The sequence below is a fragment of the Cydia pomonella genome, chromosome 1 (assembly GCF_033807575.1).
Source record: "Cydia pomonella isolate Wapato2018A chromosome 1, ilCydPomo1, whole genome shotgun sequence".
Taxonomy (NCBI): domain Eukaryota; kingdom Metazoa; phylum Arthropoda; class Insecta; order Lepidoptera; family Tortricidae; genus Cydia; species Cydia pomonella.
The window spans coordinates 28,567,304-28,584,945 of record NC_084703.1 but is presented as its reverse complement, the minus strand read 5'-3'; the positions used below and the strand labels follow the sequence as shown (position 1 = coordinate 28,584,945).

The 17,642-nt window shown below is 36.7% G+C and overlaps 1 protein-coding gene across 2 annotated transcripts in view; it reads right to left on the bottom strand.

The window, feature by feature from the left end:
- The window catches only part of LOC133527901 (acetylcholinesterase-like), a 99,356-nt gene extending 87,462 nt beyond the window's left edge, over positions 1–11,894 (bottom strand). The window contains exon 1 of one of the 2 annotated variants that reach the window (XM_061865111.1): positions 11,579–11,894. In XM_061865111.1, the coding sequence (XP_061721095.1) occupies positions 11,579–11,768 (190 nt within the window). In that variant the 5' untranslated portion in view covers positions 11,769–11,894. The remainder of the gene's footprint in view (positions 1–11,578) is intronic. The other variant, XM_061865105.1, reaches the window with a different exon arrangement.
- Between the last annotated feature and the right edge of the window lie 5,748 nt (positions 11,895–17,642).

Sequence of the window (17,642 nt, the reverse complement as noted above, 5' to 3'; positions counted from 1 at the left end):
TGTTATGCAGTGATTCAATTGTTAACAATACTTATACCTATGTGTGACACAACATTAGGCGGTCTTTACATTGGATGCGGATCCGCACGCCGCTCCCTTGTGCGAGCGGGACATAGCTATACATATAGATACGTGCGTAGCGCTGTCTCGCTTACACATCTGACTGGCGTGCGAATCCGTATCAGATAACTACGTTACTCGTAATGAATTTGGTCACTCAAAAATTGAAATGGTCACACATTGCACAAATGCATATTTAGGTGTACCGTGTTTTTTGGGTGAATTGCTGAGCTTAAATTAAGTAACTTTCTCAAAGACCGGTATTATAAATCCATTTTAGATGCTCAATAATTTACTTTTATTTTATTTGATAAGGCCCCAACCAGCGTGTACACTTGCCTTAGGGCATGTTTACATAATAATTAGTGTTTAGTATGAGTTGATACATTTTCTACTAAAAGCAAGTACTATCTCATCTCAAGGAGATCTATGTTCAATATGATGTTGATATGTCGAAGTTTTAAATTTTTGGTTGAGTTTAATAAATACCCGTGTTACATGGGCGCTATATGAAGCATTTTAATGCTTTTTACGAAATAATAAAATATATTTTTGTATGCACTATGCCAATTATTTTCCGTGGATTCCTTCAATTGGGGTATGGCCAAGTAAGTACTTACATTATATAAAATAAAATGTAAGTACTTACTTGGCCATACCTCAAAGTTAACGGAGTTTGAAAGAAAGGGCGTATGTATTATGGACCATAGTTCAATTGCCTCACACTGCCGGCATGCACATAAATAGGTACATGGCACTCGTACACGAATGTTTCACTGATTGTAATAGCAGGCTCTGAATTTAATATGCATTTGATATGGATGTTATGGATATTTGTTCAACCAGTAACGTCACTTTTGAGACTGATCCATATTACAACAGATTATTAACCTGTTATTACAATCATCAGAATACGGTGCAGTAGTATGTGCGTAAGCACTAGTTTTTACGAAAGCGACTGCCATCTGACCTTCCAACCCAGAAGGTAAACTAGGCCTTATTGGGGTTAGTCCGGTTTCCTCACAATGTTTTCCTTCACCGAAAAGCGACTGGTAAAATATCAAATGATCATGCCAATATCTATCTATAATTTTGAAAATTTTCCAAAAAACGAAACGACAGAAAAATTCCTCTGGATCTGCTTACAAATTAATATAAGAGCTACTAACTTAACATACCAAAATATTGTTCTTGGTTTTAATTACATTGCGAAGTCGGTAAAAGCATCATTTCAATAGTTGGTACACACACACACACACACACACACACACACACACACACACACACACACACACACACACACACACACACACACACACACACACACACACACACACACACACACACACACACACACACACACACACACACACACACACACACACACACACACACACACACACACACACACACACACACACACACACACACACCACACACACACACACACACACACACACACACACACACACACACACACACACACACACACACACACACACACACACACACACACACACACACACACACACACACACACACACACACACACACACACACACACACACACACACACACACACACACACCGTATAACTTTCACGCGTGTATAATATTCATTTTTCCCTAATTAAAGTTATAATTATAATTAGTTAAGTTATAATTATAACTAAATTAATTATAATTATAACTTTTTTAATCCTCTGAACCAATCGGAGACCTTCGCTCGTCTTCGTTCCGCAGTGGCACGATTTTAGGCACTGTCTTTCACAGCCTGTTTGTGCGCGTTAATTGTATCATTGTGTGCACGTATTTAGTTATAGGAAAGCTTACGTAAAGGTTTAGACAGAATGTTTTCTGTCTTTGCCGTTTAAAGCACACAGCGGAGCTAGTGCCGCGTGGTGCGAATGTTGTCGATATTGTACAGTCAGCGTCAAATACTTTGTAGCAGTCAAAATGGCCAAATAGTTCGGTACACCATACTAAATATATGGTGTACCGAACTATTTGGCTACTTTGGTTGCTACAAAGTATTTGACGCTGACTGTACAGTACCGACAACCATTAACCGATGGATGGAGCGGTTTTATGTTTTTAGATTTTTTTGTTTACTTTATGGATTACAGTTAGTACAATCAAGTATAAGCGAAAAAAGGATTGATAGCGAAATTATGACCGGGTAGGCAGTGTCTTCGGGAACGCTGCCTGCGTGATGGGCACCCTACCAAGGGCGCAAAATTTTGATAGGTATTTTTAATTTTTTGCATTAGTTATTTTAATTGTAGTTAGTTTTAGTTTATTATTAATGTTGTGAGTTTTAATTGAAAATTTACGCAAATAAAGTACTCTAATGTCTTGTATACTTATTCGATTTTTAATATCAGAACAATTTTTATATTACATTCGAATATTATTGCATAACAATTATGAACAAAAATAATTCTCGCGCGTCTTAAAATGTCGTTCGAGATCTCAAAACGATTGGATGGGTCCATTAATACTCCCCTTAATCCAGTTCTGACGCAAGCTTTCTTCTTTTAGAATGTATGCGTGAGAACTGTATACTCACCTGAATGCATAGGCAAACCGTCCCTAGCTTAAATGGACACATATATTAAACATTCACTTCATAAAATATCGCTCTTTTTACAACACGGGAAATAAAAGATACTGAATTCGATAAATCTAACTTATAGTAACGCAGCGATTAGTTATCAGTAAACTGCCGCAAGCTAATGATATATGGCTTGAACTCACGAAATCTAAAAGGTCAGTCTGTTCTGTCCTAAATTATCTACTTACTACTAAGAATTTACTCCATTAAGGGTAGTTTTATGAGCGTGCATATTCAAAAAAGATTTAAATTATTCTTTTTGAGCCAAGGTTCTCAAATTAGGATCTTTTTCATCACTGTAAATAAATTTAATCTAATGCATACAATTTAGTAATAACGTAATTAGTAATTAAGTTTTTTCGTAGGTATATGTTTTATTTGGAATAATTTAAACAAATGTCAAATATCATTCGTTCTTCAAAGGGTCAATTTTGCCGCATTCTATGCGAAGAAGTACCCGAGATATTGAAATCACCTTACGGCTACCACCAGTTTGACACTTCCAGATTTGCTAGCGTGTGCATAACTTACTTTCTATGCATCTCGCTCGTACTCGCATAGTAGTGCGAGCGAGATGTATAGAAAGTCAGTTGCGCAGACGTTACCGAATATGTCAGTTTGACAGTGCTAAGGTAGTCGTGGTAAGGCTACTCGCCTCCATTTTTTTTCCATAACTTTTCTACATTTATTAACCGAGACAAGACTCAATTTTAGTTGAATCTAAATAGCAAAGGTTATAAAAAATATATATACGAGTATACCTAAAATTTTATTACTGTGGCAAATAACACTTTTGGTTTCCCAATCAAGTATTTTAGTGAGTCGAAGGAAAATCATATGTTTAGTATATGTGTTTCATCTGTATTTCTGTTTTGAGACTTATTTTTGGATAAAAAACAGTAAAAATAAATTTCATTAATAATTAATCTCTAAGTTACTGTAATTGGGGACAAGGGGCGTGAAAATGGAAGGGATTTTAATTTTCTCGTCCTCTTGCCGTTTTGACATCTTTCCCTTGACTATATTTCAGTCCCCTGTCGATTTGTTTCATTCCCTTGATTCCCAAAATTGATTTCCTTGTAATATTTTCTCATTCAAGTTGTTGTGTAAGTGTAATAAACGCTCCAAAAGTGATGGTTATCTGATTATGGGCTTAAAACTCAATTGAACCCTATTATTTTGATTTGAATAACATGTTTAAATAAAATTCGAAACATAAAAATAATACAATTCTGAAGAATTAATTAAGAAGACGTACTTCGTACTCTTGTAACCGGCAGTTGATTTTATTATCTATATAATTATATTAGTATATTTGTATTTGGAATGTGATAAATCACAAAATTGTGTTTATATAGTAGGTATAAAGTTTTCAAAAATTTATTTATCGGGCCTCGGGACTGGTAAAATAAATCAAAATGTATAATTATTAAGATATAAACTGGCATTCTTCGTTAGGTTTTTGAAATCTTCAGCGGGTCCGTTGTATTTGGTGATGGGGCACTCGAACACCATGTGGTGTATAGTCAGTTCCGGATTTCCACACTCGCACGCCGCCGACTCGCTCCATCCCCACTTGTGCCAAAGGTACGAACAGTTACCGAACCCAGTCCTCATTAAGAAGTTACAAATAAATTATGAATATATACTTTGAAACATTAGATTCTACAGTAGTACATTTTTATTAAGGGGCACCAGTTTTTTAGTTTAGAACACTCGAGGAAACATAAATATGTATATTTATATTTAATATAATGTAAAATTAGTTAAACACATGATGATTTTTCACAATATTATTATAGCAATTATTCTGCACGGTATAAAAAAATATGCCGGCTGATTTTATTATTAAAAATATCATAATTTTAACTGATTTTAGCGCAGACGCATTTATTCTATAGATCGTGTCATTTACGAAGATGCGTGCCTTGACTCGTAATGTCATGTTATTAAAGGTTAAATTTGACAAATCTGCGCGTCATCTTATAGATGACAAGAACTATACACATATATTTTATATGCACCAAAATATGGCCTATCATTAATTATATCATAACCTCAAAGAGTCTCGTATAGCAGTAAGACGTCCGAATTACGTGACAAAAAAAGTATTTTTATTTTTACATTACGGTTCATTACCAGGGTGCGAAGAGTATCTGTATCTCTATCGCACTAAAGTGTAGAGTGATATATTAAGAAAGCGTTTTGTTGTCATAGCGCAAAAGATTGGCATCTTGGCTAGGCACCCTGCCGGCCTAACCAAGGTGGCAATCGCTATCGCTTCGAATACGAAATGATTTGTGTATTTCTATCGCTCTTCCGTATTAGTGCGACAGTGACAGTTGCGTTTCGATCGCTACGGAGCGTAAGTGAATTGCACGTTGTCTACGGTGTATTTCGTAGCGCTACGGTGACGTCACGAATCTCGTAGCAGCTGTAGCACGCCGATTACGTGACTTTTACGGACCTCACAAAGAAGCCATCCTATCGTACCGATGAAATTCGACCGAGCTTGCTACGGACTCTTAAGGGGATTGACAGGGTTTATATCGCGTTTTTTTATGTTGAGCGAGAGAATTCAAACTTTGTGACTGACTAATGACAAGTTATTAACAAATTATTCACCCTACTGCTGTTTCGCTGCACAATTATCATTGCTCATATTCTTGATGTAGATTATACAACAAATCCACGTCAAATCAAGCCGAATATGGACAATTAGGGAAAATAATTCATGTAGACAGATGAACATACGAAATGTCCTCGGGGGTGGTGGTTGTACTGTTGCACTCGTGCTGTTGTGCTGGTGCATAATTGCACCAAAACGTGCTGGGCTTGTAGGCACTTATTCGCCAGTTTATTGAAGTAAGCTACCAACACGTTTTCCAAGAAAGACTGCGCGTTTTTGCTGATTTTCCATTGAATAAAAGTTTCATATACCGCCAATTATTTTTCACCCGATTTTGATGGTAAATAAAAGGCTATCCGTTCTCGGCTCTTGCCTCTATTAGTATTACTGGCAGCGAATATTTTATGTGTTCTTCATTTTCATGCTTGAAAATAACATTTTCGTCAATATATAAACTAAAAACATGCAATAGGTACTATTCCAATTTTATAACAAATGCTGAAAATGGCTGGTGTTTTATTTTTTTCCAACACACTTGCTCAAAACGACCAAATTAAGAAGGCTCCGTTTCCATGCATATTATTAACAATCAGTTACCTTCTTAACTCAGTCGGATGAGATAATGAAAAAGCACGAGTGTTATAATATACTCAAAAAGCACGCGTGTTTAATATCTAAGATTATTAGCCAAGAATCGGTGAACGTCGTTTAGAGCAAGTATGTTGAAAATATATTTGCAATTTATAAGAATGCTAATAGTCCATATTATGTCATAAAGTTGATTGGATACAAAATACATAGTTGATTCGCCCTTATACAATGTTCACGTTATTTGTTCTCTCTAAATTTAATAGTAAGAAGCTTGTATAGGTAGAGTGAGCACTAAGCAAACTCCTCCCGGCCGTTTACGTATTTGCGATTCGCAACCAGCCGCGAGTTACGGATTTTTTTTCTTTTTTCTATACTAGTTGCGAATCAACACACATTTTTCCTTAAATGCTTTTAACTAAGCTCCTTGAGGATTAAGTTTCGTAATGATTTATATTCCTTGTTCGCAACTTCCGTTATCGGTTTGTGGACACTCTTTATAGTCGATTGGCATGCAAACTTACGAGTATCTAGTCTAACGTGTGCGCGTGCGATATAAACTTTGGACAAACTTTACATAAGTAACATGTTTTAAAAAAAATCTGAAATTATTATTGAATATCTATAATATTATAGCTGTCAATTAATCCGGTAAGTTTTGTGAGCATTGAATTCTTGGATATAAATTATGGTCAATCGAGAAGAACGACGTCGCGAAACTGGATGTAATTTCTACAGAAAGCATTTCCTATGGCCGAAATCGAATATAAGGGAACATTTAGGAAATGGGTGCGTGATAAAGCTCTGTTTAAGTATATTATTTTTGCGTTCATTTGATTTTTTTTTAAACTACTGATAGAAAGCCTGATTCAGGGAAACATTCCAGTTTTAGCCAGTTTTCCGAGAAAGCTCGATTATTTACCTTTAGTTAATAAATGGAAGTTCAGAATAGATCGTGAAATATTTACAAATAAATTGTAGGTACCTGCCGGCCTAGCCAAGGTGACAAACGACAAGACAACGATATGCTTTTTGTCTCTCTATCACTCTTCCATATTAGTGCGACAGTGCCAGTTGCGTTTAACTCGCGATGGAGCGTAAGCGATTGGCATGTTGGTTAGACGGCCTGGTTTCTCAGGAGAAATATCTAGATTTCTACATTCCAGAATACTCTGGAATATTTTGAATTATTATCGACCATTCGAAGCCTTTTTTGTATGAGTCGAGCTATTGGTAGGAGTATATAAAGCAAGATTCATCGTGGGGTTACATCCCGCAACATTTCGGAATGTTGTGGAACGTTCGGAAATAGTCTGGAGTGTCCTAGATCATTGTGTATCGTTCCAGTATACACTCAAATGTTTTGGAATGTTCTAGAACATTGTAAACTAGTCAAAGCCTTTTTTGTATGGACGTAGCTACCTATTTGTTGAAATAGGTATGTAAAGCACGGTCCGTGTGGGTTCGAACATTCGGGAACATCCCCTAACATCCCAGATCATTATGGAATATTCGCAGTCTTTTTTGTATGCCCAATACCCATTGGTAGTAGGTAGCCAATGAATAAAAACAAACAGTGAAGTTTGGGTAATCAAAGTAATACAGTGGCTGAATATCGATGTAGGTAAATCGAAAAAAGTGTGAAAGGTGATTAAAGTTTATTTAGTGTATTTCTTAAAAATACATGTAAATTTTTATATTTCACATATGACAACGTAAAAAAAGACGAGATATTGCCAATTCAAAAAAAAAAATAGAGCAGCGCAAAAACGAAATAGTTTAAGAGCGCGAAGCACTTTTACGTTCCCAACGAACGAGAGTGAGCACCGTGAAAAGCAGACCAACTGATTAACATCGAAATAAACAAATTTTTATTCTTTTTTCAATGCTTTGGACTGATTGACTGATGACGGAAGTTGGATCTCCTATCTTACTACTCAGAAATCTCAACTCACTAAAACTATGTACCTGGGATGATCGTCAAAGAGCTATTGAATAACATCATCGATGCCGAACTAACGACTGGAAAGGACAAGGGACAGTATTTTTTACGACCAGGTTGGCCTGGTAGGTAGTGACCCTGCCTACGAAGCCGATGGGCCCGGGTTCAAATCCTGGGAAGGGCATTTATTCGTGTGATGAGAATGGATATTTGTTCCTGAGTCATGGGTGTTTTCTATGTCTTTAAGTATTTATAAATACATATTTATACATTATATATATCGTTGTCTAAGTACCCTCAACAGAAGCCTTATTGAACTTACTGTGGGACGTGGTCAATTTGTGTAATAATGTCTTATAATATTTATTATTTAGTTATTTATTTACCCTGAGAATACCATTGATCTCTAGTAATGCAATTCCAATTTAAAAGAATGCAATTACCAATCAAATTAGCCTATACTTTTACAATCGACAAAGCGCAATGACAAACTATATTAAAAATTTCGGCATCAAGATAATATACTCTTGTTTTTTTTTTACAGTCAACTATACATATCCTACGCACGAGTAGGAAATTCAAAAGAATTATACATACATAATATATACCCCGGTTTTATAAAAATGTTGTTTATAAAGTTTGGAAAAAATGTTGTTTATAAACAAATACTGTGAATTGTAGAAGTATTGTAGTTAAAATAATTTTTATCCCAACTATCACACAATCTCGTGTCAACTCCCTGAGCGAAGCCGGATACCTCAGCTAGTAATTTGATAATCTCAAACAGACAAGTAGCTGCGATTTAGATTCCATACAAACATAATATGATAAAACAGTAACTGCTGTCAAGCTACGCTTTCAACATCCTGGCGACGTATTTATCCCTACAAAGTATCTAAGCTTTTCACTTGCTGACTATAAGACAGTTATGACATGATTATATATTGCTGCTAGCACTTTTAAGAGCTGTTCAAAGGGGTTTAAACAACTCTACACTATACACGCATTTGACGAAAGGAGCAAGTGCATAAAACCATTAATATTTTCTATTTTGTGTAGTATGAAAATGCGAAGCTCCGAAATGTATGAAAATGCGGAGCTCCGAAATGTTCAATTTCATTTTGACGCTGCCTTTATGGTCGCTAAATAAAAACTAAGGACTAGCTGCAATACACGCTGGTATTCAATAAATTGTTTCCAGAAATTCAATTTGGAGGGTCTTACTACTATTTTAACCGAAGCCTCTGGAGAAAAGCTAATGCTTTAAAAATAAAAACAAGACCAAAAACAAGGCACGTTGCGAAGATCTTAATATTCTGTTCCTCATAGGGTTGCCATATTTGCCACCCTAAGTAGCGATATACCGTATAAGTTCAGCTCCCCTGCGATTTTTTTAGCCGCTGCACTATATTATGCCCAAGTGGGTTTATTATACGTCTTCCTTTAAAGCAAATGTTATATTTTCCCAAATTGACTTTTATCTCATCATGACCTCGTTTTCCTTTATTTTCTCACCATATCTATTTACGTGGAATTACCAAATGCTCCGTATCGCCTATTTTAGTTTGTTGTTTATTCGTCGATGATGATTCATGAAGTAAAAGATGCGCTTCCTGCATCCAATTATTTCATATGAATCGATACGGGTGCTGTAGGTAATTTGAGTCGGGGCGGACGTGGTGTGGGCACTGGGCGCGCGGCGACACCAGTGCTGCACACCTGCCCCGAAGGTCAAGCGCATGTGGCCTCGCGCAACACTTCCCCGCATCAAACACTTACTGCCGACATGTGAAATCATTATGTATCAGCACAGAGGTACTTAGTCAATGAAACAATCCAGAATGAAGGACGATAGCGCGACCTTGTCATTTATATTGATCAGGCATAGTTACTTAACCACACCACAGCTTTGCAAAAACGGTGTAGAAAACATGTAGCACTTGGCCGATTTGCTGTAGTGAATTCTAGTACGTTAAGTACTAACGTTCTGAAAAAGAAGTTCTGTTCTTTTATGGTTGAAATACTAATACGTAATTAATAATTTGTGGGAGTTAATGAGAGTTCCTGGAAGTATGAATTCCCTGGTGCCGCCGGATGCTAACTAACGTGGTATAAAAAAAACTTAGCACACAAATATGGTCTGATATGAAAAAAACATACAACTGAACATCGACGTAAATTTTATTTACATACCTCCAATCAAAAATAGAAAAGGCAATTCTTTCTGTTTGTTTATTCATAATCAACCATAAGATTAATAAAAAGGTGACTAAAGTTATAAATCCTACTATAAACTGCACGAGAAGTGGGCTTCATTATAGAATAATAGTCAAAGCCTCGTATAACTTTGTTGACGACTGAGAACTGACAACCGAATAAACAGTACATATCTCAAAAAATTTACCGAAAGTTATAGTTATAGTTATTCAAGAAAACGTTTATTGTTACGTTTTCTTTCACTGTGTGATCTTTGTGGCTCATTATAGGTATAAATATTGAGAGTTTAATTTAAAGAATCACGTATTGCGTCTAAGGCACATAAGTATGGCTAAAATTTTAAAATCATATCTCAGATATTACTCCCTTAAGCTTTGCACCTAACTACCAAACAATCATGTACGGGCCCACGAGAACTTTACGACCTTTTTTTCTCATTTGAATAAGAATACTCTGCTTATTACACCTGACTACACGCTAACAGTTAAATAAGAAAAACGTACGAAAACATGCCGAACTTTTTTAAAAGATATATATTTTGGCCGTAACCTGGTAACTCAAGTGAGTGAGACTCGGAAGTCCGAGTCCCGGCTAAGATAATCTTAGCACGCAAACATTGATTTTATCTATTCGGTGAGTAGATGAAAATCTAAGTGACGAATAGCGAAGCGGCGAAGTAAAGTACAAGGTCGAGGCTTTCAGAACAATTACGGTGGAATGGTCGCGTTCGGTCTTGCCGCGCTCCCTCGCACAGGCGGCGGGCATCGGGCGGCGCGCGGCGCGAGCACGCATCGCCTCCATTACCCTAGTTACCGCCGGCCCTATCCCGCCACCGCCTCGCAAACACCTCGCAGCCGCCCCAGCCACCCATCAACAACGTGCGCTTACCCCATTCTGCTCCCCACTTTTCTCGTGTCTCATCTCACGACCCCACTCGACTTAAATGCGAGCATTACAATAATTAAACCAATTTTAATAACTAATACATAAACAAATATTTATGTAACAGACTACTAATATGTTATACATAGGGGCTGTCACTCTCCTATATCCCTCAAAAGGCAGCGGCCTTATGTAGTTAGTTGATAAATCGTTATTAAATGATAAATAAGTACAAAAGTATATTAAAATACACACTCACATCAGAATATAATTTCGCATTAAATAAAACAGCATAAGCTAATAAATAGCACTGGTAGCAGTCAATTTCACTCATAATAACATAACTTGTAGGGGCTTTTATGGGATCCAGGACCAAGGGACCAAGAAAATTATAATTGATGAGCGCTTTCTAACTATAATCTACGCTGGCAAGATTCAGAACAATACTAGTTATAAAAAACATCATCAGTTCAATATGGTTTTATATAGGTAGGCATTGTTTTATCAATGGTGCTTAAATCATAAAAATGCTTATTACCTATTTACTCTTGTAATCTCATCAATAAATACAGAGAAACTGAGATGCTGACTAAAGCGGAGTAAGAATATTAGGATCGCATCGCTTTCAAATTTGAAAGTGAACCAACCTTGTATCGACGTCTCGTTCTCTCGAATTGAAGGTCGGAGTGTCAGTTTGTAGTGCGGCAGGAAGGGCGCGCGCGGCAAGGGCAACGTGGGCGGCTGCAGCTGGCGGCGGCGGAGAGAGACTGACTGGGCCCGGGCGAGCCCCGCCGCCCGCGCCCTCGCACCGCGCCCCAGCGGATAAACAACGTGCATTGTGGGCCCGGCGCTACCGACACTACTCTACGCCACGCCATGCCACGCCACGCCACGCTACGCCACGCCACGCCGCACCGCGCCGCACATATGGCGACATCTTCTTATCACGCCGATCTAGATACACTCATAAAAAATTCTAATTAGTCACTCCCTGAAGTTGGTACTTGGTAAGCACACGGTATGTCTGTAAAAATAGGTAAGTTACTAAAATAAAACACTATTTTGTCATAAAATATAGTATTTTTCTTTAAAACCAATCTATAACACTAACACTGTAACCATTTTAATCTAATGCAGTTATAGAGGAAACGCAGTGATTTTCCTTTCGTATGAGTACTTACACATAAATTCAAGACAATTTCCTACATAAAATGTAGGAATTAAATTAATTGGAACAAAAGGCGAAATATAATGGCAACACCAGCTAACATGTCCATAACTAGCTATTAATAAAAAAACCCTAAGCAAAAAAGACCACAAACATTAAAAGTAAAACAAATAATCTTCAACATTGTAAAGTATAGAGTTTTTCGTTGAGATTTAAAGTCGCATCAGGGGCGCATCCAAGATCAGAATGGATATTTAAAGTTTTGCTACCTACTTACCGTTACCCCGCTCCGCGACTTTCAATATCAACAAACAAATCTATACTTTGCAATATTTATAATATTTTTTTACAATTTAAGGGTTGCTTTTTTATTATCATAATAATAAAGATTGAGATTAAAATGCTTCTATTGGTTGAAACAAAAATTATATAAGCACCGATTTAAAGTAATGGCTACTTTTACTATATACTTATAAAAAAAATCGACCAGGAGCATGTTGGATGTTGTTACCATTCTATCAGAACAGGCCAAATGGGGTCTATAAGTATCATGTAGGTACATTACAAGCACAAGGGAGTACCTTCGCAGCGTACGTCTTTATACTAAGAGAAGATTTTGTTGCACTACCTACCTTTTCTCGAAGCGCTCCGTCGTTTTTTTGAAACCTCATAACTTGGATTTGGATTATCCCACATAAACAAAATTCTCGGGATATGATATCAATAGTAGACCTATTAAACATAAAAATTTCAATTGCATAGCTCTTATATTTTCGATTTTATTGATATCTAAAAAAAACCGATTTAATCACTAATTCACTCACTCACTCATTCACTGATGATCATCAAAACTCTTCAGATTGTTCCTGAAGACCTAGAAATATACAATATAACGAAATCCGAGTGTATGGTTTTTAACGAGGGAAATAAAGTGCCTAGTAGTGTACCGGAGATTAAATAGTATGGTATTCCACTAAACAGAGTGCAGCAATTGAAGTACATATTTGGGGCATACTCGTATACTCCACGTCTTAAAGACGATAGTGATTTAGAAAGGAAGTTTAGGGCATTGCCATTGAGAGCCAATATGCTAGGTTAAGCCGCAGGTTTGCTAAATGTTCCAACAATGTTCTATACCCGAAAGGCATAAATAACACTCTAAATGCGATTTAAGCCATTTTACAGAAGCGATTTTGTGTCAAAATTTGGTTTTATTAATGAAAGGCCAAATAACTTTTCCCAAAGTATCATATCCCAAACTATTATACCCATATTATCATTTCCATTTCATGTTTGGCAAAACAACTTATCCCAATTTTACAGGTAGCAAATCTCTTTTTTGGCAAGTTATTGTTTGGCAAAAAATTACTTGGTCAAGTTTCATTCTACCAAGTATCATTTTGTCAAATGTATCGTTAGGCATAACGTATGTTTCCCAAAATATGACATGGCATACGATTTACGTCTCAATCGAGAGCTATAGTATTGTTTATAGTCTGGCTACTGAAATATTACACACATTTTTGGCGGGAAATTCAAAAAATCTTGGGCTGGTCACACTTTGTGTAGTAGGAATTATAGTTTTGATACTAGACAATATTTTTGATTTTCTGTGCACACGTAAGGTACCTAAGGAAATGAGTTAAATATACATTGACGTGCACTATGTACAGTACAAAGACATATGTGTATAGACATGTTTCGCCAAGATATTTTTATATCAAATTACTACTGACCAGTCACTCCACAGATTTCTTCTAAATATTGGTTTTCAGTAACTCGTTACGTTTCAATGTTTTGATTTTATTGATATTTTCCAGAACTTCTAGTTCATCCGTTTCTTTACACACGTCCTGTTCATGAGATTCAGGTATTAAGAAATTCACGTACTTAATCAAAGTTATAGGCAAATGTTAGAACTAGTACTTAAAGTATCAAAATATTGATAGAGCACCAACATACTTAAATGAGAGAAAATGTGACACAATAAGTCTAAATAATAATCTTGAAATTAGTTCTTGTTCCCTTCTGGCTGAGGCAACGCGCCGCCAGTGCAGCGCAAGGCCGCACTGGCAGGATCGCCATGTAAGATGTGGCATCAATGACACAACGGTTGGTGTCTAAATACGAATATATTTTGTTAATATAACGCGTACATGATGTTATATACTAGAACTATGTACGTGTGCCCCCACACATACTACACCAGTTCACCAAACACTAATGAGTTTTGTAATCGCTAAGATAAATCGGGATACCAGACACCATAATTTAAAATCATAATTTAATCGTAAATTTCAATTTCATCACATATTTTACATTTTATGTATTTTTATCTAAGTGTTTCACAGTGAAATGCTTCGATTTATACACTCAATCCCAGTTATATTTATGATTTTCAAGATAAAATACTCAATTATACTGGTCAATGCGGTAAAACGGTCAAAGGCATCGTGCTGTCAGATGCAAAAACCAATATCATAGGGCTCGCGGTGCTGGGCGTCGACGGCGCGGCTGTTCGCGTACTAAGGCTCAAAGCTGACTGGTTGGTGCAGTCACGTGGAAAACTCCGGACGCGATCCAATTTTCCTGCATCGTATTAAGGTCTTCGTCAGTGAACTTTATTAAATCATACTTACTATTTAGTTTACGTATACAGTAGGTTCCCTAAGCTGATATGTACAGTCAACCAATTTGAATCCTAGGCCACTATAGAACCTTGTCGCTTTAACTACTCTATACATGACATGCATCACTCAATAAGCACTGTCGTAGAAGTCATCATGACATGGTTCTATAGTAGCCTAGGAATCAAATTGGTTGACCGTACGTACGGGTATGAAAGAATACCTATTTACGATACAAGATCGGAAAGTAGGAAGCACGTGTATCGTACAACGTTTAACAGTACATATGGCACGACCTTTACATTCTCGAGATAGTTAATTATCACACTAGTACGGTAAAGTAGCGCCATATGTACTGTATGATATTTTTCTTCACTTTAAAATAAGGGTTTGTTTATCAAGTCATACTACTCCGTATCGGTCTAAACAGAGGGTATTTCCGTCTGTTATACTTTTTTTTATTGGAACGAAATTCCTTATCGGATGGTTGGCGGATGGCGGCTGGGCGAATTTTTATTTTCCGTCACGGCCCCCTTTTGAATAAATTTCGTAACAGCGACGATCTAAATTCGATCCCCGGACGTGTATGCAGATATTACTTTCTGTATTTTTTTTGCATTTGAATTACATATTTTTGATTGGGTTAGCGAGTGTGAAGCTCGGGGTAAGCGTATCAGTTTCATCAGCTTGTACAAAAATGGTTTCTTATGTTTAGTTGTGTATAGGGCTTCCATCCGTCCGGGTTTTCCCGGACCCCGGACACTTTTCATGTAAGGAAGCACCTCATTGAATTTAAGTATTTATCGGCATATTGTGTACAAGTAGGTTTCTTCTCTAATAAAAATGAAATATAATTTCAAAGACCTAAGTTGCGTTGATTTTTATAAGTTTATTTCAGAAAAGAAAGACGTCTTATCGAAAATCGGTGAATCAGAAAAATATCACTTAGCTAAAGAAAATTGACTGATTAGTTACTGATTGTAAATTGTAATAAAAATGAAGCCATAGAATTAGATCTCATAACGTTATTTGTTATGTTTGTTTGATGCAAGTTTTTTTTTTTTTTTTTTATTTATTCCTTAAATTAACACTTACAGTCAAGCTACACATGTTAAAAGGAGTGACATTATATACGTATTGATACTAACAATTTACTTACTGCTAACTATACATTGATTGAGCTTGTCGTCGTTATTGACTCTAGGTATCGGCTACGGCTTAACTCGTTGCTTCCTGTCCGAAAGGTAACTTTTATGACATCTGCGAAGTTTGATACTATTGATTTTACTATATTTGATGTATTTGCAAAACCCGAGAGCATTGAAAACGTTATTTTAGGGTACGTTAAGGTACGCTTTATACACCGGGAAAGTTGCATATTTTAGTTCATATTTTACTATTACAATATTTAATTTGGCGTGGTTATATATACGTATCAATCACGCCTACAAAATTAGAATAATAAATGTTTTCATCGCGCCAACTCAGAAAAGTACCTACGTACTATTCTTAAAAAACAACTGTTTTTGTTCACTATCTTAATCGCTTTTTGTCCTTGTGGACACTTAAGTGGAAAGTACCTGGGCGACCGAGCTTAGCTCGGTTATAACTATTTATTGTAATATGGTGGTGTATAGGTGATAATCTTAACTACATTTTTTACTAAATTAAACTTGTCTAAAACAATAAAAATTAAAAAATTATATATAAACTTGAACATATAAAAAAAAAAAAAGTTAGTCACCGGGCGAGATTCGAACCCGTAACACTCGTTTAGCAGTCCGCGTCTTAACCCGCTGGACCAGACCAGACGGACAGTGGCCGGCATCACGAAAATAGCGACCATATTCTGCGTCGTAAGAAGAACGCATGAAAACTCGAAAACGCGCGTTTTCCCGAATATAAGACTAATCTAGATCGATTGTTTACCCCCAAAAACCCCCATATACCAAATTTCAGCAAAATCGTTAGAGCCGTTTCCGAGATCCCGGAAATATATATATATACAAGAATTGCTCGTTTAAAGGTATAAGATATTAAATATTAAATATATTAAATATTATAGGACATTATTACACAAATTGACTAAGTCCCACAGTAAGCTCAATAAGGCTTGTGTTGAGGGTACTTAGACAACGATATATATAATATATAAATACTTAAATACATAGAAAACACCCATGACTCAGGAACAAATATCCATGCTCATGTCCTTCATATGCTTCATATGTCTCTTCATCAAGATGCGAACCGGAAGTAGTTTTATTTTATTTTCATCACACCTGCTCGAAAAATATTTAATTTCATTCAAGTGTACTGAAGGACAAAGGGCTATATTGTTCCCGGGGAAGTAATGGATTAATCCTTAGAGAGTTATACCTTTTTTATTACGTCACTTATTGATACAAACCAAGTATAATAAATGAGTTTTAATCTGAAAATACTGACGTTTATAGATTTAGATTTAGATTTATTTATTTTCATAACGATAAATTACAGTATAAATTATTCTTATGTTAATCTATATGAATTTACATTATGATCGTCAATGATTTGGCATGCAAACATATAATTATAAAACGTCAATAATATTAATAATAAGCCCGCAGGGCAGCTTGTGGCGATCTGTTGGGGAGTAATGACCCCACGGACCCGAGTGTTCCCGAGAGTCGGGCAGGGTCTCCGTCTCCGGCGTGTCTTCGTCGGTCGGAGTGGACCCCAAGGGGACCCGCAGGACTCTCAGCTCTGGCTTGCCTTCATTGGCCGTCCAGAGAGGAATCGTTAGAGCTATATGCTCCGGGGGTGGAAGTGAAAGATGCATAAGACGCGAGTTGGCACAGTGGCTGCTATCAGCCACTGGGTAGAAAGCGGCGCACACCTCTCGACACCCCTGAGCCGCTCACACCGGTGTTGCTC